The sequence below is a fragment of the Solea senegalensis genome, linkage group LG1 (genome assembly GCF_019176455.1).
Source record: "Solea senegalensis isolate Sse05_10M linkage group LG1, IFAPA_SoseM_1, whole genome shotgun sequence".
Classification (NCBI taxonomy): Eukaryota; Metazoa; Chordata; class Actinopteri; order Pleuronectiformes; family Soleidae; genus Solea; species Solea senegalensis.
This window is the reverse complement of record NC_058021.1, coordinates 19,441,461-19,468,834: the sequence shown is the minus strand read 5'-3', so window position 1 is coordinate 19,468,834 and position 27,374 is coordinate 19,441,461. Positions and strand designations below refer to the sequence as shown.

The 27,374-nt window shown below is 38.4% G+C and overlaps 2 protein-coding genes across 6 annotated transcripts; one reads left to right on the top strand and one right to left on the bottom strand.

Annotated features, from left to right (window-relative positions):
- Positions 1–616: 616 nt before the first annotated feature.
- On the bottom strand, positions 617–15,464 carry LOC122776612. Of its 5 annotated transcripts, none has more exons than XM_044037222.1 (23): positions 14,546–15,464; positions 14,288–14,450; positions 13,853–14,057; positions 12,813–12,887; positions 12,227–12,301; positions 11,642–11,716; positions 11,065–11,139; positions 10,488–10,562; positions 9,902–9,976; positions 9,316–9,390; positions 8,730–8,804; positions 8,148–8,222; positions 7,563–7,637; positions 6,977–7,051; positions 6,392–6,466; positions 5,657–5,762; positions 5,387–5,457; positions 3,333–5,277; positions 2,966–3,085; positions 2,819–2,851; positions 2,370–2,447; positions 1,852–1,899; positions 617–1,308 (listed from the first exon to the last, which is right to left on the bottom strand). In XM_044037222.1, exons 1-23 carry the CDS (start codon positions 14,661–14,663, stop codon positions 1,058–1,060), a joined length of 4,038 nt encoding a protein of 1,345 aa, XP_043893157.1. In that variant the 5' UTR covers positions 14,664–15,464; the 3' UTR covers positions 617–1,057. The 5 variants fall into 5 exon arrangements, with proteins under 5 accessions (XP_043893157.1, XP_043893165.1, XP_043893182.1 ...); XM_044037230.1 differs by having other exon boundaries at positions 13,865–14,057; positions 14,546–15,463; XM_044037247.1 differs by having other exon boundaries at positions 1,282–1,308; positions 2,395–2,447.
- A 6,442-nt stretch (positions 15,465–21,906) lies between these two features.
- On the top strand, positions 21,907–25,836 carry LOC122782482 (cytochrome P450 7A1). The gene is made up of 8 exons (XM_044046809.1): positions 21,907–22,137; positions 22,955–23,195; positions 23,300–23,509; positions 23,627–23,821; positions 23,952–24,151; positions 24,586–24,716; positions 24,870–25,048; positions 25,138–25,836. The coding sequence occupies exons 1-8, from the start codon at positions 22,055–22,057 to the stop codon at positions 25,438–25,440; spliced, it is 1,542 nt and encodes a 513-aa protein (XP_043902744.1). The 5' UTR covers positions 21,907–22,054; the 3' UTR covers positions 25,441–25,836.
- Positions 25,837–27,374: the final 1,538 nt, after the last annotated feature.

The following is a 27,374-nucleotide window of genomic DNA, read 5'->3' as shown; positions in this document are numbered from 1 at the left end:
AAGATGTGGTAAATATCAAAAAATCTATTTTGAGCCACAGAACACAAATCTCACTTCAAATATCAAATACACACAACACAACTAAAAATATAACAACCTGACACAATACCTCATTAGGAGTACTTTCGATAATGAGGTGCATAAAAACCGCCCATGACACAAATGGAAATTAAAAGGACTAAATTATTTGTCCGGACAGTATCTATACAACACACAAAAAGGTCACAGACATACATTCAAGGGTCAAACATGATTAAATGGAACATACATTTACACAAACACAGACATGAATGCATTGTATGTTAAGAAGACACACTTGTTATATGAGGACACTTATAAAGTTAATTAGTATTGCATTTTATATGGTTATCGCTTATTTGATTTTTGCAGTATAATTGTTTTCATAATTGTATGAACCATAATTTTATACCAAACTAAAATACTGTAACACTGTTTATTGAGATGTCACAGATGCAAAGCGGACAGACCATTTTACACCATAGTACCCAAACCCGTGTCTCTAAAATACATAATACTATTTCTGTGATGTCTGTGCTACATCCAGTATGACCTTGAAAAGGACAGCTGATAATTAAGAACAGATTACACCAATCAATGAATGAGAAGCCAGATTTATTTGGTTTTCACATCACCTTTTTACTTGCATCAACCAGCAACAGCCATGACAAACACAGCTTAACATGACTGACATATTTAAATGAATAACTGTTAAATGTTAACTAGTTTGACAATGGAAAACAAGACACACTTTATCCTCCACGAGGGTCACGAGGCTGCATGCCCAATCCTAGCTGACATATGACAGTGGTATAACATAGACAGCTTGCCAGTCCATCATAGGGACACATAACAAATGAAAAACATCCACCAACGTTTGCTGGAGCAAACCACTGAATGATTAATTGAGAATTAGCAGGTGAACTGATGAAAACAATTGTTAGGTTTAACCCTACATGGGTTGAAATTGAGGTAGAATCACTTTTACCTAACAACTAAAAACTGTAAAATAACTGTCTAACATTTAAAACATAGCTGTTCAGTGACTGCTTTTTCTTTTCAGAGTTACGCCACGATTCCTGACAAAGTCTCTGATGTTCTGAAGAGTGCGATTAGCCAGAGTAGGATGCTCAGCTGTCTTGCACTGTTGACATTCCTTTGTTGTGGCTAGTTTCCCCTTGGTCACATGTTGCTTAAAATGTCGCATCACTGCTGCCACCTCTTTAGGAGACCACTGCTGTTTCGTTTTTCTTCTTGGCTCATCCATTTCCAGCACATTTTCAAGTGACACTACAAAAGAGGAAATTAGATCAATGGTAAACCACACCTTCAAATTAACACTTCATTTTCATAACATTTTTTTACATAATAAATCTACAACTTCAAAACAACATGTAATAGAGATGTATTCATTCTCTCATAGTCCTCACTGCAGTACACAGTTACTGGGCAATGCAAATGTGCTCTTGTCAATATGTAGAATTTTTTTAAAGTGCACAGAACTCAATGAAATCATTCTTCTATGTGTAAGGAAACATTGTGCTCCAGCTCATTAATGTTCATGAGAACATTGTCTTTTTTCACTTTGAGACATTTGAAATGAGAAAAAAATATTTTAAAACAAACACAATGTATTTGGAGCAATAAAGATAAGCTGACCCCAAATCTCATGATCAAGGAATTTCACCTAGCCATCTAAGTAACTAGCAAGCCACTTTGGCTTGCTTTATTTAGAAATGCTGATTTATAATAAACCATAACATACAGTACATTGCTTAGCCTTCATGTTATTAAATTAACATCAGCAAGCATTCTGGAGGTCAAAGGTCATACCAGCTGAGGTGCATGGAGTTTCCTCATGTCGCTTGGCTCTCTTCATCTCTGCAAAAATGTGAAAAATTATTATCGCTCAATGTAGGTCATGTGATAACTTGATCTGTGTCTTTTTCATAAAAAATATTGACCTGTCAAAGTTGGAACAGCACAGGCAGTGTTGACAGCATTAACTGTAGTTATGTTTAATTTAAACAGGGTTCGCCAAATAAGCCATACCAGTGAGTTAGCAGGTACAACAGCAGATCCCTTGAACTTGCATTCCTTAAATTAAATGCAGAAATTACCAATATTATTTTAACCTCTAATTTTCCAGCAAATTATGTCAAAATGTCTACTGTGAAAAAGCTTTAAGAGTTATTGCTGTAACTATCCATTTAAGCATTTGCTATAAATTAGGCAAGAGGCAACTGTCTCTTAAATGCTTTCTGTGTGGACTGTACATCAGAGTTAAACAAGCAAACTAAATTAACAAGTTCCCCAGCTATAGTCTAGTGTATGTGGTTGTTTGCATTTACCAGGTTGTTCAAGTACTTCACTTGCCCTGCTGAGCTTTTGGTCCATTCTGTCTGCGATATCAACATCATCATCAACCACTGCAAGGGAAGTGACAAAGTACTGAAATTGTCCACCAAAACACTCATATTAGTACTAAGTCTTCACTTTAACTCTTCTGTCATTTACATTATATTATCAGTCTACAATGTTAAGGCAAAGAAAGTTGAAAGGGAGATCATAAAAGAATTTGAAATTTCATTTAAATTACTGACCTAAAGCAAAAAAAAGGAAAAAAAAAGAGTCAAAGCATAAGAGCAAAATACACCAAATAACATAGGTTTATTTTGTGCACAAAGAAACAGAGCCTCATTAATTCGGTATCAAGGGTTGCATAAGCTTGGTACTGTTGACACTGACTAGCATTCAAATAGCTCTAAATGTGGCCTGCTAGTTAAAGAATTATCTTTACCTGTAGATGTGCCTTCTGGGGCAGAGTCAATATCTGCGAGTGGAAAGTAAAATATTGATTTGGAATAAACCATGACATATAGGACATAAGCCTACATGCAATGATTAATCAGGGAGCATGCTGGTGGACTGAGGTAGGACGTCATACCATCTGAGGTGCATGGAGGTCTAGGCAATGACGAACGTGTTGGCAACTCCTCTTCCTCCTCCTCCTCCTCCTCCGTCTCACTGCCTTGACTTTGTCCTGAATCATCCAAGTCTAGGTTGTCTATCAAAAAATAAGTATAAAAGAAAAACATCACAGAAGTTATTTTATGTTATTGTACAAATGCAATACGGAAAGATCTGAAATCTGAAGTTTATTTAATATTACTATTATTATTGTTAAGTAAGAAAATCCCCAAGCTAAAGATTCTACAGGTGAGTTCTGTTTTGTTAGCAATGGTTACAATCATAATCTTGGTAAAGTCTCCCACAAAATACAACTAACAACAACTCAGTCTCAGTCACATTACCTTCAATTTCAATCTCTTCAAGTGTTTTGCCTTGAAGATTTGTTAGGGACCCTTTCTCCATGGCAAGAAGTAGTTTTGATATTTTGGCCAGCTGGGTTGTAGCCTCTGGAAGCCTGTAATATTCTCTATGGACACGGATATCATGGCCTAGGAAGTCAGCAACTTGGTCCATCTCGTGGTTTTTGAGGTTGAGGACCTGTGATAAAGTTGCAATGTGTTTGCGTAACTGCGTTGACCTGAGGAGGTCAGGATTCTGAGCACCACATTCATTTGCATAAATCCTCAGACAGTCCTGTCCTCTGTAAGGAGACAAACAATGAGGTCTTGCGAACAGGAATTTGTTTTCTTCTGGAACGCCACATTCTTTTCTTTTGCTTATGAGGTGTGTTAAGGCATCAACCATGTCTGGTGATAGCAGCACAGCAACTTTGCGTCCTCTTTTACCCCTTATTTCCACACGACTGAAGTGTTCACAAAGTTTTTGTTCAAACTTTGTGAGGCCAACAGCAACATCTTTATGTAGAGCAGTTGTGTCCCTCTCAAGGAAGCCTTTCAGTTGCATTTTTGCAACTTCTCCTCCACGCCTTCGGTTGAATAATATTATTTTTGCAAGAGTGCCTTTGCAAAGCTGACCATAAACTTGTGGTGTTGGTGTCTCTTCCAACTTCTCAGACGCTAAACCTGTAGTCTTTTCAAGATGTTGATGAAGTCGTTGCACATCCTCTGTGAAAGGCAGAGTCGATGGCTTGTTAAAATGCCCCTCATTCAAGGTGGTCAAAGCTGTGTGTGATACAAGTTCAGACCACTTTCTAGTATAAAGGGTTTTGAACGCCTGGGTGGACTTTATCAGCGTACTGTCTTCTGCCATGAGAGCTCTGCAGTGTATGATGTCACATATCTTTTGCAATGAATGACCCAACTTAAGTGCGAGGCTTGGAGTTTTGTAGCAGTGATTTTCTTCATCAAACCCAGCCACCTTCTTGACAGCCTGGATAACCACATTGAAATTTGCTGGCCTTACAGCATCCTCAAGAGTATATACTGAAGATTCTCTGCGCAGTGTCAGTAGGAGTCTTCCAACTTCGCGGATCTTCTGGCGAATATACTCATATTTGGTGGGATCCTGTCCATGTTTATTGAAAAATGACTGGGTCAGCTGAAGAATGCAGAAGTCACTGCGCACAGCAGCAGCAATGTCATCATCTTTCATCACAGCTAACAGCTTCCAAACACCTTGGGATATCTGTTGACACAGCGCTGAGTTAGACATTGTGGCCAAAGACAAGACCCGAGTTCTTCCTGACTCCACATTGGCTTCCACTGGTTTTGAAAGACATTTACGAACATGTCGCCATAGATCCTTTCGAAGAAACAAGGCCTGGCAATACATGCAGTGCACATAATCTTTTGAATTGTACTTTTTCTTTGGCAGGCGTTTAACTTTTAGCACTCCAGACCCATTAGTTAAAACCTCTGTATTGTGTTTGTAGTTCCCTTTGTTCCGTAGTTTGTTCAGCATTTTATTGCGTTCTTTGGAGTTTGGGGGCAGTGCCAAAATCCGAGCAACCTCCACATCTGTCTTCTCATGGGTTTTTAAGTGACGTGTTAATTTTGACTGTGGTTTTCCACAAATGTAGCAGAAATTTTTGTGACATACTAAAGAGGATGCATTTGAAGACTGTATGTGCAGATCTGCACTTGTTTCTGTGTTATCCATAACAGATGTGTCTTCAGATGTGTCTTCAGATGTGTCTTCAGGCTGCACTGTGCAGACTGCAGACTCACTGCAGGTCACTTCAATATTCTGTATTTCTGAGACTTTGTCCTGCACATATGGTAAAGGCTCTTTTGTGGTTATCCATGAACTGTCCGAGTCACTAAGAGAATCAGGCACATATTCCTCCTCTGATGATGCCTCTTCACTTGACTGTCGTTCTTGTATAACCTGATATTTAAAAAAATATATACATATATAATAATAATAATAATAATAATAATAATAATGTACACATCAGGAATGTCACTATTAAGAATAATGTCACAAATATACTTACGAATGGTATGGGTTCAAGATTAGACTTCACATTTTGAGAATAACAGGACTTGTGCCAGAAGCAGGAACAAACTATACCAGAGAATAAAAGATTTCATTGATTACAGAATTTGATTAAAAGTACCAATTATAATATAATAATAATAATTATATTATCATATGTTCATATGTATGAATGATCATTCAAAAAGAAAACAAATAGACCATATTAATTACACTCACGGAAACACATTTACGGATACATGGTCCATTTATCAAAAATAATACTCACCTTTACATCTCACACCAAGCCACTTAAGGGAGGCAAATGGTCCTCTACAACTGGCACATTTTTCCAAGCTTGGTACCACTGAGGAGGTCAGCTCATGTTTACAGTTCTGTTGATAAAAGCAGTGAGAATAAGATTCCATTATAACAAATTACATTTCAACTGATTTGGTAAACAAAGGTACATGTCCTGTAACACACAGTCACATGATCTGCATACTAAATTACACAGAGAAAAACAATCACAGTGCATAGCCTATCATATAGAAACCATGCCCAGATGATGTGACATGTTGCAGTATTGTCTCATTTATACACATTTACTGTTATATTCATCATTGGCTAAAGACTGTACCTACTGTACATTTAAACCTCCACTAGATTTGCTCAAAAGCATTCATAACTCTTTTGGCAACTTTGATGATAATCACACAGTTCACATACTATTAAAATCTGCTAGGCCTCCCACTTAATTATGTCTTCTTATGGACCCTCCTACTCTGTCTTGCCCTGGAAGTCTTATGTTTAGCAATTTGTGATATTTGTGATAGCACTGATAAGAGATGAAGGTAGATGTAATAAATGTAGTTCATTTGCCATCATGGAGGCTGAACACACATACATATATACACATAAATATATATATATATATATATATATATATATATATATATATATATATATATATATATATATATATGTTATGAATAAATAAAAAAAGAAATCCTTCATAATTTACCTGTTGAATGTTGTCAGAGAGGGCATCAGATGTCACAGCCACATCAGCAGGGTGAATTTTAGTCTCACTTGAGGTCTTGTGGGTAAAAAAAGGGACAAGTTTTAAAGGCTTAAAATCCAGTGTCAGAAAGCCAGCTACATGTGTCACCAATGTGTTGCACTGTAAATCATACAAACATTCAGGGTAAAATGTACAAAATGTTCCACACCTAAACATCAACACCAAACCCTGATCGTTGTCCTCCTTAATACACAACATGATACCAACAGTAATTACAAGGACATACAATACACAAACTGTGATCAAACTTCAAAACTGATTTGACTGTCCTCCATAATACACACTGTGACACCAACAGTAACTACAAGGACATACAATACACAGACTGCGTTCAAACATTTACATGGATAGCAGAAATTTTGATTTGCCAGTGCTAGCAATAAAATTTGATGAAACCACACCCACATAGTAATCATGAAGAAGATGACCTAATGTTTAAAAATGTGAAAATCTTAAAAACTAACACTTTCACTAGTGATGTATATATGTTATAGAGAAAAAATAAAGATGTCCTTCATAATTTACCTGTTGAATGTTGTCAGAGAGGGCATCAGATGTCACAGCCACATCAGCAGGGTGAATTTTAGTCTCACTTGAGGTCTTGTGGGTAAAAAAAAGGGACAAGTTTTAAAGACTTAAAATCCAGTGTCAGAAAGCCAGCTACATGTGTCACCAATGTGTTGCACTGTAAATCATACAAACATTCAGGGTAAAATGTACAAAATGTTCCACACCTAAACATCAACACCAAACCCTGATCGTTGTCCTCCTTAATACACAACATGATACCAACAGTAATTACAAGGACATACAATACACAAACTGTGATCAAACTTCAAAACTGATTTGACTGTCCTCCATAATACACACTGTGACACCAACAGTAACTACAAGGACATACAATACACAGACTGCGTTCAAACATTTACATGGATAGCAGAAATTTTGATTTGCCAGTGCTAGCAATAAAATTTGATGAAACCACACCCACATAGTAATCATGAAGAAGATTACCTAATGTTTATAAATGTGAAAATCTTAAAAACTAACACTTTTACTAGTGATGTATATATGTTATAGAGAAAAAATAAAGATGTCCTTCATAATTTACCTGTTGAATGTTGTCAGAGAGGGCATCAGATGTCACAGCCACATCAGCAGGGTGAATTTTAGTCTCACTTGAGGTCTTGTGGGTAAAAAAAGGGGACAAGTTTTAAAGACTTAAAATCCAGTGTCAGAAAGCCAGCTACATGTGTCACCAATGTGTTGCACTGTAAATCATACAAACATTCAGGGTAAAATGTACAAAATGTTCCACACCTAAACATCAACACCAAACCCTGATCGTTGTCCTCCTTAATACACAACATGATACCAACAGTAATTACAAGGACATACAATACACAACTGTGATCAAACTTCAAAACTGATTTGACTGTCCTCCATAATACACACTGTGACACCAACAGTAACTACAAGGACATACAATACACAGACTGCGTTCAAACATTTACATGGATAGCAGAAATTTTGATTTGCCAGTGCTAGCAATAAAATTTGATGAAACCACACCCACATAGTAATCATGAAGAAGATTACCTAGTGTTTATAAATGTGAAAATCTTAAAAACTAACACTTTTACTAGTGATGTATATATGTTATAGAGAAAAAATAAAGATGTCCTTCATAATTTACCTGTTGAATGTTGTCAGAGAGGGCATCAGATGTCACAGCCACATCAGCAGGGTGAATTTTAGTCTCACTTGAGGTCTTGTGGGTAAAAAAAGGGACAAGTTTTAAAGACTTAAAATCCAGTGTCAGAAAGCCAGCTACATGTGTCACCAATGTGTTGCACTGTAAATCATACAAACATTCAGGGTAAAAATGTGCAAAATGTTCCACACCTAAACATCAACACCAAACCCTGATCGTTGTCCTCAATACACAACATGATACCAACAGTAATTACAAGGACATACAATACACAAACTGTGATCAAACTTAAAACTGATTTGACTGTCCTCCATAATACACACTGTGACACCAACAGTAACTACAAGGACATACAATACACAGACTGCGTTCAAACCTTTACATGGATAGCAGAAATTTTGATTTGCCAGTGCTAGCAATAAAATTTGATGAAACCACACCCACATAGTAATCATGAAGAAGATTACCTAGTGTTTATAAATGTGAAAATCTTAAAAACTAACACTTTTACTAGTGATGTATATATGTTATAGAGAAAAAATAAAGATGTCCTTCATAATTTACCTGTTGAATGTTGTCAGAGAGGGCATCAGATGTCACAGCCACATCAGCAGGGTGAATTTTAGTCTCACTTGAGATCTTGTGGGTAAAAAAAGGGGACAAGTTTTAAAGACTTAAAATCCAGTGTCAGAAAGCCAGCTACATGTGTCACCAATGTGTTGCACTGTAAATCATACAAACATTCAGGGTAAAATGTACAAAATGTTCCACACCTAAACATCAACACCAAACCCTGATCGTTGTCCTCCTTAATACACAACATGATACCAACAGTAATTACAAGGACATACAATACACAAACTGTGATCAAACTTCAAAACTGATTTGACTGTCCTCCATAATACACACTGTGACACCAACAGTAACTACAAGGACATACAATACACAGACTGCGTTCAAACATTTACATGGATAGCAGAAATTTTGATTTGCCAGTGCTAGCAATAAAATTTAATGAAACCACACCCACATAGTAATCATGAAGAAGATTACCTAATGTTTAAAAATGTGAAAATCTTAAAAACTAACACTTTTACTAGTGATGTATATATGTTATAGAGAAAAAATAAAGATGTCCTTCATAATTTACCTGTTGAATGTTGTCAGAGAGGGCATCAGATGTCACAGCCACATCAGCAGGGTGAATTTTAGTCTCACTTGAGGTCTTGTGGGTAAAAAAAAGGGACAAGTTTTAAAGACTTAAAATCCAGTGTCAGAAAGCCAGCTACATGTGTCACCAATGTGTTGCACTGTAAATCATACAAACATTCAGGGTAAAATGTACAAAATGTTCCACACCTAAACATCAACACCAAACCCTGATCGTTGTCCTCCTTAATACACAACATGATACCAACAGTAATTACAAGGACATACAATACACAAACTGTGATCAAACTTCAAAACTGATTTGACTGTCCTCCATAATACACACTGTGACACCAACAGTAACTACAAGGACATACAATACACAGACTGCGTTCAAACATTTACATGGATAGCAGAAATTTTGATTTGCCAGTGCTAGCAATAAAATTTGATGAAACCACACCCACATAGTAATCATGAAGAAGATTACCTAATGTTTATAAATGTGAAAATCTTAAAAACTAACACTTTTACTAGTGATGTATATATGTTATAGAGAAAAAATAAAGATGTCCTTCATAATTTACCTGTTGAATGTTGTCAGAGAGGGCATCAGATGTCACAGCCACATCAGCAGGGTGAATTTTAGTCTCACTTGAGGTCTTGTGGGTAAAAAAAGGGGACAAGTTTTAAAGACTTAAAATCCAGTGTCAGAAAGCCAGCTACATGTGTCACCAATGTGTTGCACTGTAAATCATACAAACATTCAGGGTAAAATGTACAAAATGTTCCACACCTAAACATCAACACCAAACCCTGATCGTTGTCCTCCTTAATACACAACATGATACCAACAGTAATTACAAGGACATACAATACACAAACTGTGATCAAACTTCAAAACTGATTTGACTGTCCTCCATAATACACACTGTGACACCAACAGTAACTACAAGGACATACAATACACAGACTGCGTTCAAACATTTACATGGATAGCAGAAATTTTGATTTGCCAGTGCTAGCAATAAAATTTGATTAAACCACACACACATAGTAATCATGAAGAAGATTACCTAGTGTTTATAAATGTGAAAATCTTAAAAACTAACACTTTTACTAGTGATGTATATATGTTATAGAGAAAAAATAAAGATGTCCTTCATAATTTACCTGTTGAATGTTGTCAGAGAGGGCATCAGATGTCACAGCCACATCAGCAGGGTGAATTTTAGTCTCACTTGAGGTCTTGTGGGTAAAAAAAAGGGACAAAAGATTAAAAAACAGTGTCAGAAAGCCAGCTACATGTGTCACCAATGTGTTGCACTGTAAATCATACAAACATTCAGGTAAAATGTACAAAATGTTCCACACCTAAACATCAACACCAAACCCTGATCGTTGTCCTCCTTAATACACAACATGATACCAACAGTAATTACAAGGACATACAATACACAAACTGTGATCAAACTTAAAACTGATTTGACTGTCCTCCATAATACACACTGTGACACCAACAGTAACTACAAGGACATACAATACACAGACTGCGTTCAAACCTTTACATGGATAGCAGAAATTTTGATTTGCCAGTGCTAGCAATAAAATTTGATGAAACCACACCCACATAGTAATCATGAAGAAGATTACCTAATGTTTAAAAATGTGAAAATCTTAAAAACTAACACTTTTACTAGTGATGTATATATGTTATAGAGAAAAAATAAAGATGTCCTTCATAATTTACCTGTTGAATGTTGTCAGAGAGGGCATCAGATGTCACAGCCACATCAGCAGGGTGAATTTTAGTCTCACTTGAGGTCTTGTGGGTAAAAAAGTGACACGTTTTAAAGACTTAAAATCCAGTGTCAGAAAGCCAGCTACATGTGTCACCAATGTGTTGCACTGTAAATCATACAAACATTCAGGGTAAAATGTACAAAATGTTCCACACCTAAACATCAACACCAAACCCTGATCGTTGTCCTCCTTAATACACAACATGATACCAACAGTAATTACAAGGACATACAATACACAAACTGTGATCAAACTTCAAAACTGATTTGACTGTCCTCCATAATACACACTGTGACACCAACAGTAACTACAAGGACATACAATACACAGACTGCGTTCAAACATTTACATGGATAGCAGAAATTTTGATTTGCCAGTGCTAGCAATGATGAAACCACACCCACATAGTAATCATGAAGAAGATTACCTAGTGTTTATAAATGTGAAAATCTTAAAAACTAACACTTTTACTAGTGATGTATATATGTTATAGAGAAAAAATAAAGATGTCCTTCATAATTTACCTGTTGAATGTTGTCAGAGAGGGCATCAGATGTCACAGCCACATCAGCAGGGTGAATTTTAGTCTCACTTGAGGTCTTGTGGGTAAAAAAAGGGACAAGTTTTAAAGACTTAAAATCCAGTGTCAGAAAGCCAGCTACATGTGTCACCAATGTGTTGCACTGTAAATCATACAAACATTCAGGGTAAAATGTACAAAATGTTCCACACCTAAACATCAACACCAAACCCTGATCGTTGTCCTCCTTAATACACAACATGATACCAACAGTAATTACAAGGACATACAATACACAAACTGTGATCAAACTTCAAAACTGATTTGACTGTCCTCCATAATACACACTGTGACACCAACAGTAACTACAAGGACATACAATACACAGACTGCGTTCAAACATTTACATGGATAGCAGAAATTTTGATTTGCCAGTGCTAGCAATAAAATTTGATGAAACCACACCCACATAGTAATCATGAAGAAGATTACCTAATGTTTATAAATGTGAAAATCTTAAAAACTAACACTTTTACTAGTGATGTATACATGTTATAGAGAAAAAATAAAGATGTCCTTCATAATTTACCTGTTGAATGTTGTCAGAGAGGGCATCAGATGTCACAGCCACATCAGCAGGGTGAATTTTAGTCTCACTTGAGGTCTTGTGGGTAAAAAAAGGGGACAAGTTTTAAAGACTTAAAATCCAGTGTCAGAAAGCCAGCTACATGTGTCACCAATGTGTTGCACTGTAAATCATACAAACATTCAGGGTAAAATGTACAAAATGTTCCACACCTAAACATCAACACCAAACCCTGATCGTTGTCCTCCTTAATACACAACATGATACCAACAGTAATTACAAGGACATACAATACACAAACTGTGATCAAACTTCAAAACTGATTTGACTGTCCTCCATAATACACACTGTGACACCAACAGTAACTACAAGGACATACAATACACAGACTGCGTTCAAACATTTACATGGATAGCAGAAATTTTGATTTGCCAGTGCTAGCAATAAAATTTGATTAAACCACACACACATAGTAATCATGAAGAAGATTACCTAGTGTTTATAAATGTGAAAATCTTAAAAACTAACACTTTTACTAGTGATGTATATATGTTATAGAGAAAAAATAAAGATGTCCTTCATAATTTACCTGTTGAATGTTGTCAGAGAGGGCATCAGATGTCACAGCCACATCAGCAGGGTGAATTTTAGTCTCACTTGAGGTCTTGTGGGTAAAAAAGTGACACGTTTTAAAGACTTAAAATCCAGTGTCAGAAAGCCAGCTACATGTGTCACCAATGTGTTGCACTGTAAATCATACAAACATTCAGGGTAAAATGTACAAAATGTTCCACACCTAAACATCAACACCAAACCCTGATCGTTGTCCTCCTTAATACACAACATGATACCAACAGTAATTACAAGGACATACAATACACAAACTGTGATCAAACTTCAAAACTGATTTGACTGTCCTCCATAATACACACTGTGACACCAACAGTAACTACAAGGACATACAATACACAGACCGCGTTCAAACATTTACATGGATAGCAGAAATTTTGATTTGCCAGTGCTAGCAATAACATTTGATGAAACCACACCCACATAGTAATCATGAAGAAGATTACCTAATGTTTAAAAATGTGAAAATCTTAAAAACTAACACTTTTACTAGTGATGTACATATGTTATAGAGAAAAAATAAAGATGCCCTTCATAATTTACCTGTTGTCAGAGAGGGCATCAGATGTCACAGCCACATCAGCAGGGTGAATTTTAGTCAAGTTTGTGATTGAAGACAAGTTTTAATGACTTAAAGTACACTTCTTAAAAGCCTGCTAAATGTGTCACCTATGTGTTGCACTGTAAATCATACAAACATTCAGGGTGCAAACTGTACCACACCTAAACATCAACACCATACCCTGATCATCCTCCATAATACATAACATGATATCACCAGAAACTATGAGAACATACAATACACAAACTGCCATCAAACCCAAACACTGATGGCAGAAAGGCTGTGAAAATCTTACTATAAATAAAATAATACTTAAGTGAGGATGTTATGTATTTAATTTTACAGATATGTAATAAATATATATCTGTCTACATGGCACTGCTTGATTTTGATTTGTGTTTAATGATAGCAGATTGATATCGAAAGTGTTTATTTACATTTGTTAATACCTTGCATCTCCATGGCCAGTCAGACTCTCCATAGTTATACGTGATTTCTTCCCCTGGATTGATGTCCCTTAGTGCAAACAAGCACAGATGGGGCTTTCCATCAACTTTGATGGTTTTCATTTTGCTGTTCGGATTCACATGATCATCATTGATGAGTCTACCGAGGGAGCCGTCCTCCCAGGAAGCATCAATACTGAAATGGCAAGCACATGATTCTGATTAGAAACAAACAATATTGAAATGTAAGTTCACTAGCATGTTTCATGCATATTATCATTACCATTTTAAAAAAAATCATGTTTATGGATGGAATACTTGTGTCTTTCCATATAAAGCACAACTGAAACAGCTATTTTTTACTGGTATTGAGTAATTAAATAAAATATCTCAGGAGGAAAAAATAAAACACATAAAATTACATACCATAACTGTTTCCCATTAAAACGAAACTCAAACATGAAAACCTTAAGTGCATCAAGGTACACTCTTTGCCTGTTGTCATGTTCATGTTTAGTTATTAATTCCCCTCTGTATTCAACAAGGAAGTCTCCCTCTTTAAAGTGGCAGCAGCTGAACACCCCTCGACCTAAGCAAAAACATAGGGTGAGTCAGGTGAAGTGACACAGTCAAAGCAATTATCAAACATAAGCTGTACTAAAGACAAATATTTTGGTAACTCACCTTTAAAGGAATTTATGTATTTAATATCAAATCCATCCTTATCTTTACACAGGGAGGAAAAATATGCAGCCTCATCTTTAGGTTTTATCTTTGTTCTGCGGGGCCTTGTTGATGCCATGGCCTATAAAGCCTGATACTAATGAACAAATAAAAGAAAAAGTTCAGTATAGCTAAAGCCAAGTATTTAATAATTACAGCAATTATTTCAAATTGCCAAAATTGCCAAAATAGACCTAGTGTATTCAACTTATAAATGTGTCTATCCATTTGTGCGAGAAAAAATAAATTATTTTACACAGTGGTTTCATTTTGAACAGTTCTTGAATATTCATCCTTCTGCCATGCAGTTTCTATGCCTTCTTTAGTGCCTAGGGCCTTGGTCACAAGTCATGTGCCCTGTCATAGAAGCATGACAGTCAAGTCAGCATGGTAGATTTAAATCATTCACAATATCTTCAATTATTTATATGCATACTCTGGCAACAAAAATCATAAAATAAATAAATAACAATTCCCGACAAGCAAGATAATAGCTGACATTTGTTCCCAAACGAAGCTAGCATTAGCGCTAGCATTAGCGCTAGCATTAGCGCTAGCGTTAGCTTAAACTGCTACCATTAACCTGTAACTGGTCAAACGAATGTGTCATCAATCTTAACGTTTTAAACACACACCAACAAGTAATCAAACTTAATCAAAAGTAAGCAAAACTAGTTTCTATAAGCAAAGTTTGGCTGTATTTGAATGTTAACACCTCTTACCTCCAAACTCACCTTCTTTGCCAGTGTTAATTAAATTGCAGGTGCTGCAGCAGCAGGACAATGTGGTTTAAGGACTGTACCATCATCACAGAGAAAGGAGGGGTCATGGGGGAATGATTATTGAGGGAAGAGTGTGAGGATTTTATTTAAATACACATATGTATATATATGTATATATATACACACACACACGTCTGTGTATTTAAATAAAATACACATACAGCATAAATATATATATACATTGTTATATTTAGATATTTTTAAGATTTTAGAAATAAATAACAGCATCAAAAAGATGGCTTTTAAGTATAGTAGGTAGTATATTTGGTAGCTGCCACATGTCGGGGGCAACCCTCTTTGAATCAAACATTTATAAGTGTTTTGCCTTATACATGGGGATTGTTAGCTAGTTATTAGTGATAAAACATGAGTGGTATAATGTATATATATATATATATATATATATATATATATATATATATATATATCAACTATCATACCACAGTTTTGAGTTTTACTTAAATTCATGTACTTTATTTTGGTACTTTATACTTGTGCTTCATTACATTTCAAAATTAAAAAAAATGATGCTCCACTACATTTATCACAGCTTGCGTTACTGTGAGATTCACTGCCTACAACATAAAAATGCCCTTTACACATTTATGTATTAATCCAATAGTTAAATGTAATATAAAACCTTGAAAGTATTCATTTTCCATAAGAAATACTTTTACCTTTAAATCATTGCTAGTTTCCAACTGATGCTGATGTTGTGTCACTATAAAAACACTTGCACCATCAGTGTGCTTGTGGTTGAGGTATGGTCGGGTGAGGTACATACCTTATAGAGTGAAAATGGGGTGCTGGTTGCCAGGGCTGTAGCCCCTTCTTTAAAAAGTAAGTCACAGACATATAGATGCATCCTGCATTTCTAAACATCGAGGCAACAGGATTCATATCTGCTGCAGTTAGTCTTTTTCTCCCCTTCATTAGTAAACTGTTCTACTACTGATTTAGTTGAGAATTAATCAGATTAACCAGCAAAGTGTGTGTTATCTTAAATCTAAAATTCAACAATTACTTGTATCATGGCTGCACATTATGTAAGACTGTGCATTCCTGTCTCATCACCATACATTTTTAGTGCCTGTTTTGAACTTCAAACCTGAGTTTGTCACAATTCTTTAAACCTTTCTTTTAAACATAGCTTTTTCAGTTGAGTTTTTTTTATTTTGCATTTATTCATATTAATTCACTTTTGTGTTAGAAAATTCTTGAAGAAGCAATCAGTAAATGAAATCTTTTGACAAAAAAACCCTGGTATTTGTGAGTGCAGCAGGCCTGTAATAAGCCCATCTAATCATTTAAAAATTAAATTAAACTCTGCCTATGTACTGATTGCACATGACCAGAGACCACACGACTGGGCTAGGCAGGTATTGTGTTTACCATGAATGCATTTGTTTATTTAAATTTGCAAAGGATTTTGTAAATGTCAATTGTCTGAGACATCTTGGCCACCACGCGACTGCCTGAATTATACACTCCAAGTCTCTGAAACTCAGATATCCCGCAAAAATCCCAAAAAAAGTACCCAAAGTACCCAGTACTCAATGTGGGAAGAGTCATCACTGTATGGCGGTATGAAACTGCGGTGACTTTGTTTTACACGTGACACAAAGAAGTGACTAGTGACTTGAAAAGCAGTTGTTTTCAGTGTACCAGACTCATTGGAATCAGTTAATGAAAATGATTTCTTCAGTTCTTCCTCCATGACCGAAGCACATACTCCGTCTGACACAGTCACTGGACTGAAATACAGCGGCAGGCTTTGTGATGCAATCAGCAGTACTGTTGCTAAATACACCAGACTCATCTGTTAAATATTATGGGTTTAGACATTTCCCTGGTAGTTGTTGGAGATTAACCCATGTTAATCTCTTGCATGTTCACACTTGGGGTGAACATGCAAACTCAATGCAGGAAGGCCCTTGTTTCGACCGAGTCACAAACCCAGGCCTTCTTGCTGCAAAGGCAAGAGTCCTCACCACTTCACCAACTGTATGGCCCACTATACAAATGATACATCATGTCATAAGCCTGAATATCATAGACACCCAAACATCAGAGGCCGCTAGTTTGAATTTAAAGAGTCATCCAGGGCTCTTTTTCAATACCTCCTTCATATTAGAGGCCTAGTACAAAAAGCAAACATCTGTAAATCTCTGTAGTAAGGGGCTGTAAGAGTGAAGTTCGTGTGTCTGTGTCCTCTCCCTCAATGAAGAGGATTGGGGAATGCATCCTGTACTTTCCTCCACCAAGGAATATTGCAAAGAGTCTTCATTTAAGAAGAAGCAACAAGTGGTTTACAGGACTATTTAGCAACTGTCAAAAACATAATGTGGCTGAAATACTCATCATTCAAAACAAATAAATAAAGTCAAGTAAATTTAGCCTTATGTGTTAATTGATAACCTCAACTTCAATGAAGTCAACTTATATGAAGTCAAAGTTGTTTTAAGGTTGTAGTAGCTGAGGTTTTGTGAGTAAACGATGATTCTGTGTTAAAATCCGGGTAACACAACATTTTTGATAAAAAGAGGAATTACCAGGACATTCTGGGAATTATCGGGACTCTGTGACAGTCAGCCAATCATAAGCTGTGAAATCATACACTAGTGTGAATATTCATGAGCTGTTGCAGTACCACTGACCAAGCTCAGAGGGGCGCTATGCTGATACACAGATTATACACAGATATACACAAAATCAGGTAAATGTGTATTAGAAGGACATGCCCAGATTTTTTGGATTTGAACTGATTTCACCTATAGCAATGCCTTTACATTGCGCGAATTAGCGGGACACTGGCCATGTCCCGCTAATCCGAAATGTCCCCCTAATGTCGGTGCGTATTCAGGTCAAATGTCCGCCTAAACCACAAAAACCAACACACGCACGAGTGACTAGTGACTTTACACCAGACTTCTGTAGTTGTTGGAGATTAACCCACATTTTTAGGATTGCTAAGTAGTTTTTACTTATCTAAAATTCGGCACTGATTTCTGTTCAGTACAGCCTCCTACTCCACAGACTACAGCGGCAGCGGTCTGTGATCCCGCTCGCGATCACCGACGATGTCCCTAAATACACCACTCCACTTTAAAAGACTCCTGTTAAATATAGAGTTTTCCCTGGTAGATGTTGGAGATTAATCCACTTTTTTAGGATTGTTAAGTAGTTAAAGCCCACATAGACCGGAAGCTCCAATTAACGCTGCGTTTGTGTGTGTGTATCTGCGTCATTACCTCGTTTATGAAACCCTAAAGTTTCAGAACAAACAGTTCAGCCACTGCTGAGAAAATAGGGTTTTATTGTTTTCCTGGGCTCTGCGAAGCGGATCGGCACTTCCTTAATTTGATGTCGTCATCAAAAATCCTCACCACTCCTCTCACCACCATAGCTCCTCCTGGTGCGGGCACTAGTCCGGGCACGTCCGGTTGCGTACATTCAACTGCAGAAGAAGAAGAACTACTCTCGTTGTAGCTGCTGAGATGCAGAGCATCCACCGTGCCAGAGGGGGAGCTGTGTATCTGAGAGCTGGCCTATCTATTACGTCACTTCCAGGTACCTGGCCAATCACAGGACAGTGGGAAAGCTCTCGTTGGCTGGCCAATCACAACACAGTCCACGTTCGGTGTGTGTGGTTTTGGTCTGCAGCGCGGCTGACGAGAGTGTCACTGAGGAGATATTTTTGATCGGCTCGTTTGCAGCGATTAGGAGGTTTTTAACCATGAAAACAAGTTAATATATGTAAATAGACCTCCATAACTAACATGGAGGTCTATTTACCTCCATGTTAGTTATGGAGGTAAATAGACCTCCATAACAGACATAATCACACATAACTAAATATGTGTGATACAAGCATTCTATGTCACCTTTAAGTGTTCTTCAGTTCGGCACTGTTTGCCTTGATTTCTGTGTGGGACGTCTCTTCCTGTGACGGCACTCTGGCCAGTCAGCGGCCGGCAGTCTGACCAATCATCTCATAGTACCTACTTAAGCACACTTGGAACCTCGCCGGAGCAGGTACTAAAAATAGTATCTGGTACCAGGTACTATGCTAGTGGAAACACTACTTAAACTGTGGCGTGGCGAGGCGAAGCGAGCCGGTGAAAATGCGCCATTAGTACTTGTGTGGAATAAATGAAAATTTGGATCTGTTGAGACCAGTTTAGCCTCTGAGGCTGAAAACTGTCTAGCGATTTGTTCAGTTGAACGATATAGATCGTTCACCAAACTGGATCCATAAAACTCCAACCTTTTGTGTTGCTACGAGTCTTACACTGTCTAAAAACCACATGTTGTATGCCAAATAAGAGAACCAGATCCACATGATTTGTGGTTGATTTTCCAGTCAAACCACTGTCCTGTCATGCTGCCAGTCCAGCTCTTGGCATGTTGTTGATGTCCTGTACTAATTTGGTTGCTACTGTTGGTTGGTTTCAATTCCAAGAAATGATGAACAGACATTTTCGTTTGGTGCTGCAATTAGGTCAAGCACCATTTTAATCTGCAAACAGTGTAAACTAAAGTGGTGACCATGGTGAACCCCAATAAAGCCTGGGATATGCTCACACACACACACACACACACACCAGAATTGACGTCATTACTAGCTGCGTGTTGGGCGTGAGTCCTTTAAAAGTTGTTGAAGCTATGTCATGCACTGCTGAGCTTTTGTAACAAGAGGAAATTGGCAGAGCAGCTGTGTATCCAGGAGAGATCACCACTTTTGTTTATTTTTCTTTGGGATTAGTTTAAATGGAAAACAGAAACACAGCTACGGGAAGACAGAGAATTCCCGTATCTGTCGCACATCTCTTTTTCACTACTTGGCATGTCGTTCAAGGATTCAAGGATTTAAGCATTGAGCAGACGCTTTTATCCAAAGCAAGGAATAAGCTATATAGTAAGAGGAAGTGGAAAGAGATCCACTTGATAGGAACAGTGGACTGACAGAGGGTGAGAGTGTAGAAGGAGATAAGGGAGGGGGTAAGGTAAGTGCTAGGACAGAAGATGCTCTTGGAAGAGCTTTTTAAAGATAGACAGGGACTCCCCTGTTTCACCAGTTGTGGAACGACCCACGAGTCTGCATTGTCCTTTGTTAACGGAGTAGTCGAGGGGTAACATCAGCCTTCAGGAGAGCATTTAAATAGGTCGGAGCAGACCCGTGGAGCAATTTATAGGCGAGCAGCAGTGATTTGGATTTGATGCGGGACTCGCTGATGTGAAAATGGAGTGAAAATGAAACTAAAATGAGTCAGTAAGAGGAAAGTTACAGTGCTATTTTAACCAGTGTATACAGCAGTGTGTGTGCGCTGTCTGTGGAGATCTAAGCCTAGGTGTATTTCACGAGTATAAACGAGGTGTAACGTGGACCCCAGTGTCTACAGCCTCACAGGAACTCTACCATGACTGCAGATATTTGGCACCGTACTCTGCCGCTTGCATAATCTGGCACCATAGCTGTCTTAAGTGGGTAAAGCAAATGTTAAAGCACAAATAATGTTGTGATGTAATGTCAGTGTGGCAGTATTTCCCTGGTATTTTAGGGATGGATGACCTCCACAGTGCACACAGATCTGTCTGTTTACACGCACTTGTACTCGTGGACGAGCAGCAGGTTCATTTTCTCTGTGAAGGGTTTTTCTCTCTGGATGGATAGATAGATGGATAGATAGATAGATAGATAGATAGATAGATAGATAGATAGATAGATAGATGCAACAAGGTGAAAAGAACAACATCGAAAGATAAAATCATGTGCCGTGTAATGGCTGTTTGATCTTGTTCAGGGTGGATGTTGCAGAAGGACTTTCTGTAAATGTTGTCATAACCGTATTATTTACCTGTTTTACTTTTGATTCTCAGCATATTTATTCCCTTTTACAAGTTATTATCATGAATCAGCACATCCTGTTTTCACCTGCACACACGTGTACACACACACACTCACACACGCACACACACAATGGAAATACAGCAGTAACCTTGAATCTGTTTACCAACCTGAATGCTCTTCAGGTAAGACTGGCCTTGGACTACAGTCATGGCTATCTCTCTCTCCCTCTCTTTTACACACACACACACACACACACTGTGAATTGCAAGGAATTCCATTTCCTAGAGAAATCCATGTGAGAACACATTTGCATGACTCAAAAATGTATATTTTCTGTTGCACAAATCACACTTTTTTGTTTAAATGTTTGTTTGTTTTTTACGAATATTCATGCAGATCTATTAGATCATTTGAAATGACTGTACTTTTCAGCTAATAAACTTGAAATAAAATCACATTGTCATGCTTTCAACCTCAGTTGCCACTGAACATTAAGACATTATTGATTTTGTATTAATAAATGCAGAAAATGTTTACTCGTCCAAACTCTTTATCAAAGAAAGATGCACAAAGGTGATCTCAAAGAACATCATTGCAGATAAGGTAATAATGCGCATGTTGCTCAACAATTGAAGGACAAAAAAAAAACTTGGGTCCACCCTAAGGGACAGAGCAGACATAAAAGCCTTCCCACATGCTGCCTGTCACTGCACTTGGCTGAGCCAACACTGCTCAAGTTGCTTACATAATTTCCTCTGACAGGCGGTGCCTTCGCTGTCTCAGGCTGAGAAAACTGAGAGTTTAGGGATCATCACTCTCATCATCACTGTCGCCATCATGATAATAAGCATCGCTCTGATTTGGGCCGTAGTCGTTGGATTATGCTGCCTTTTGTGGCTCGCCGTGGGGATCCGACATAGGTGAGTGTGGACCTACACACAATGCAGTTTAATTGACATTTTCTGTCCTTCTGGCTCATGCGTTTTACTCAGCCTGTGTGTGTCTTACAACGTTAAACGTGGACTGTTCTCTCCTTCACTACACTATTTCAGTGACTGTTCATTGGCTGCACCCACGTCAAAAGTTTGACAGTTTTTCCAGCCACGCAACAACACACGTCCATGATTCATGTTGCATTAATGTCGTCCGCCATGTGAGTGGAAGACTGTGGGTATGCATGTCATGAGTGCTACTCGAAAACAAAGGCTATAGCAGAGGTGATGGAATTTTTTTTAGCTGCTGTGATGTGTAGTCATTGTGTATTCAGAGCGTGGATGGTGCTGACTACGTGTTTTGCCTCTCTAAGAGTCATGCTCTTACTCAGACTGGCATCAGCAGTATTTAATAATATAAAGACTTAACTTGTTTAGATAATAAGGCAATGGCATTTGGGCTGTTCTACAAGGATAACAACCTTGCTTTTGTAATGTTTTGGAATACGCTGTGGCAGTTGTGTGGGAGGACCGCGTTTCATCGCATTGACATTGACTGATTGAATTTAGATGAATGATCACATTTATCGCCAGCATTGGAAAAAAACGGCACAACCAGCAGCTTCTCGTAATGGCCCGGGCTTTATGATTTAGATGCTACATGCCCTGGTGGCCTAGGACCTGGATGTACATGTTCACCGAATACCTGAAATAACTGAACCACAACGCACAGAAAATGTTTTCATTTTGCATCATCTTGCCTTTTTTCACTCAACACTGTCTCGTCTCATTCGTCTCCATGTAGACAACCCGGTGAACCTGCAGTTGAGAATGGCTTCATCCCATACCTGGGCTGTGCTTTACAGTTCGGCGCCAACCCACTCCAGTTCCTCCGCAGCCGTCAGAAGAAGTACGGCCACATTTTCACCTGCAAGATTGCGGGTCAGTACATCCATTTCCTGTGTGACCCCTTCTCCTACCACTCAGTCATCAGACAAGGGAGACACCTGGACTGGAGGAAGTTCCACTTTGCTACGTCTGTCAAGGTACCTTTATGAGACATTTTCTCTTTTTTTCATGCCATGTTATGTCAGAATGTTTTTCTTTGTCCATGTATAGCTCCTAATCCTCCTTTCCTTTCCCTCACTAGGCCTTTGGCCATGATAGCTTTGACCCTCGCCATGGCCACACCACAGAGAACCTTCACCAAACCTTTCTGAAGACCCTACAGGGTGAGGCTCTGCCCTCCTTGATAGAGACCATGAGTGGCCACCTCCAGGACGTCATGCTGAAGTCGGACACGCTGACTGCTCGGGAGAACCACTGGGAAGTGGATGGCATCTTTGCTTTCTGCTACAAGGTCAGTATTTAACTCAAGACTGGAGACATACAAGAACTTTGAAGTTCTCAAAATTCCTGCAGCCTCCATACCATATGTTCTGTTTTCAACAGTCCCTTCTGCTTTTTTGTCCTCCAGGCGATGTTTGAGGCCGGCTATTTGACACTGTTTGGCAAAGAGCTTGGTGAAGATAAGTGTCAGGCTCGGCAGGCGGCCCAGAAAGCCTTGGTGCTCAGCGCCTTGGAGAACTTCAAGGAATTTGACAAGATCTTCCCAGCATTGGTGGCCGGTCTGCCCATCCATGTCTTCAAGAGTGCCTACAGTGCCAGAGAGGTCAGTTGGATTGTTCTTATTCCAATACCACAATGTCTCTGTTCTACCATTTCCAGGCATTTTAGCAGCATAAACTTTAAATACAATACTTTAATCTCTTTTTCCCCTACTCCTTCTTTCACGTGCATAGAACCTGGCAAAGACCATGAATGCTGAAAACTTGTCTAAGAGAGAGAACTTGTCTGATCTCATCTCGATGAGGATCATTCTGAATGATTCTTTATCTACCTTCAATGATTTGAGCAAGGCAAGAACCCATGTCGCACTGCTTTGGGCTTCGCAGGCGAACACCCTGCCTGCTACCTTCTGGTCTCTCTTTTATATGATCAGGTATGTCGATTAGTTCTCTTTCTTTTTCTTTTGAAACTGTAAATCACCCTTTCTAAACCACATGCAGTATAACCTGTCACGTCTTGTACAGATACAGTTGTTACATCATACATTACTGCAGATTTATCAGTCCCACAACAGCTGATTTTGGTGTCACGGCCAACAATGTGGAATTGAGACAGAGAAGATAGCATTGCAACAAACACAGGGCTGTAGCGGTATGCTATAAATACCTCCGCTTGGAAAGCAGCCCAACGAAGCTGAGGTCATAGTAGCAAATTTGAATTGTCCTGGTGACCCTTGATTTATACGATACAATGATAAGATTTTCACAGTTGCTTCAACAAAAGTCCAGATCTCACACTTTATTATGTTATTGATGAAGACATTTTTCTACTCTAACTAACCCCTAGCGTCTGTATGTGTGTTGTCAGGAGTCCCGACGCTATGAAAGCAGCTCGTAAGGAAGTTCAAAAGATTCTGGATGATTCAGGTCTTAAACCTGACCCCAGTGACCCCACACTGAACCTGACAAGGAACCAGCTGGACAGCATGCCTGTTCTAGGTAGGCTTACCAATGTTTGTTGTTCTACTGCTAAGTTGAACATGGCACACCGCGCCTCACATTGGTTAGCGTACAAAAATATGGACATATTGACAGAAATTTGAAAGAAATGCTGTGAACCTAAATTCTGTTTTATGCCTTTTCTGTATACAGACAGTATCATAAACGAAGCACTGCGTCTTTCCAGTGCTTCCATGAATGTGCGCGTTGCCAAGGAAGACTTCCTACTTCACCTCGACAACCAAGAAGCCTACCGTATAAGGAAAGACGACGTGATTGCCCTGTATCCGCCCATGCTCCACTACGATCCAGAGATTTTTGAGGATCCCTATGTAAGTCTCGTATATAATGATAAAAAACACAGTTTTCTTACTATAATGGTTGTATTGTAAAATCTAATTTCTCTCTCTCCACGCTGCAGGAGTACAAGTTTGACCGCTTCCTCGACGAGAAGTGTCAGGAGAAAACCACTTTTTTCCGCAACGGACGTCGGCTGCGTTATTACTGCATGCCCTTCGGCTCCGGCGTCACCAAATGCCCCGGCAGATTTTTCGCCATGTACGAGATCAAACAATTCCTCAGTCTCGTGCTGACCTACTTTGACTTGGAACTGCTCGATCCCACCGTAAAAGTGCCACCGCTCGACCAGTCACGAGCAGGACTGGGAATCCTTCAGCCGACCTACGACGTGGACTTTAAGTACAAGCTGAAATCCCAACACTAGGCTCTGGTCTTTGCTAGCTACAGTGACTGAAGTACATATTGTACATTGTATATATTTAAACAGTGTTAATGACAATGCCTTGCTGTGTATGTAAATAGACAGTTTGTTGTCATAATTTGCTAAAGAAGAACATTTGTTTTTTTTCTCTATGTTTTGTTTCTTTGTTTTGTTTTTTCATTTAATGAAAGAGAAGCAGTAATTTTTTACACATAGAACAATGACTGAAATGTGATATTTTGCTAAGGAAAATAATGTGTGGATAAAGTGGAGTTCAACAGTTGCCTCTCACCGTTGTGCATTGGTTTGTGTGACATAGGCAAAACAGGACACACTGAAACATGGGTTCCAGCAAGATTTCTATCTTTCCCGTTAACAACAAAAATGAATTTTGTAGCTCATGTTAAAGCAACCACTACGAGTTCTGCATATTTCAAAAATATAAAAACTCCTGCACCAGACGAGGTGATGCATGTGCATAGTGTGACATAGTGTGACGTGCAGTGTGGAGCCATATTTTGTTATCAGTTACATATGTGTGTGTGTGTGTATAATTTCATATTGACAAACAGTTTGTCCCTCATTCTGCGACAATGAGAAAATGTTGCACAAGTTCATCCAGATCAAATCAGTGTTGTAACTCTGTTATCCCCACACATGACATGATAAAGATTTATATATAATTGATCAAAATGTCTTGTGTTGGGTTTCCATTGGTTTGGACATGTTCACCACCAGGTTTTTGAAACTCTTATGATTTTGGACTGATTGGTTAAGGGTAACTCGGCAGCCACTGGATTATGGTAATACAGCATTATAGACTCCGTACATTGTGTATGTCTGCCATTATCGGTGCGTTAAGGGTCCCCCAAAGAGAGCAAGATTACCTTTGAAAAGAAAACAAATGAATAAAAGCAATGTCCTCATGTTTTAATTCAAATATCTTACTTGACTTTGAGTCTAATGGCATGTTTCTACTAGCGCTTCTCGACTCGCCATTGCCATTGCATGAATGGTCAGAGTGCTGTCACAGGAAGAGACGTTTGACACAAGAATCAAGAACAATGCCGAACTGTAGATCAGGGTTAATCTCCAACAATTACCAGGGAAATGTCTAAAATCTCAGTATCAGAGGAGTCTGTTGTATTTAGAGACAGAACTGCTGTTCATGAGTGGCATCACAAACCCTGCCACTGTATTTCAGTGGCAGGGTTATATTATATTAAACAACTGCTTTACAGTTGTGTGTGTGTGTGTCGCATGTAAAACAAAGTCATGGCAGATGACTATTTTGATGCGAGGCGAGATGGATGGAAAAGGGGCTTTAACCTATAATGGATGTTTCTAGTCTTCCAGTCTTTCTTTTGAGTGAGCAGCACAAATGGGGAGTTTCTCTTAGTGCAAAGTTAAAGAATGCATCTATGTGCGAAAGAATATAACTTTGAATTTGAAATAAAATCATATTAAAAGTCACTTTTACCTCACATTGACCTAAAAAAAATTCTATATAACAAACGGCTTAAGTCGTTTGCCAATGGCAATTCTATCCATCAAGACTCGGTCGATACTTTCAGATCAGCAATTTCTTCTTTTTTTTTTTATCATGAAGTGCTCAACTGTAATCCTATCATTCACCGGCTTCACCTTTACCTTGTAGTAGAAGATAAAGCTTGTGTCGGCCTTGGAGTTTGCTCTCTCTCTCTCTCTCTCGGGCTGCCCGCCTCTCAGATGTTTGTGTCACTGAGGACAAACCCAGTCGTTGTGGAGCCAGTGCGGAGCTCTTTATATGACACCCACCCTATCAGTGTTGTGTTAACAATGACATAACGATTATGAGTGAATTTACATCAATGTTTGCCCAGTTAATTTGGGTCCATCAGAGGAAATAATGTACTTCTGAAGTTTGCTCGTGTTTTTAAAACCAAACAACACAACTA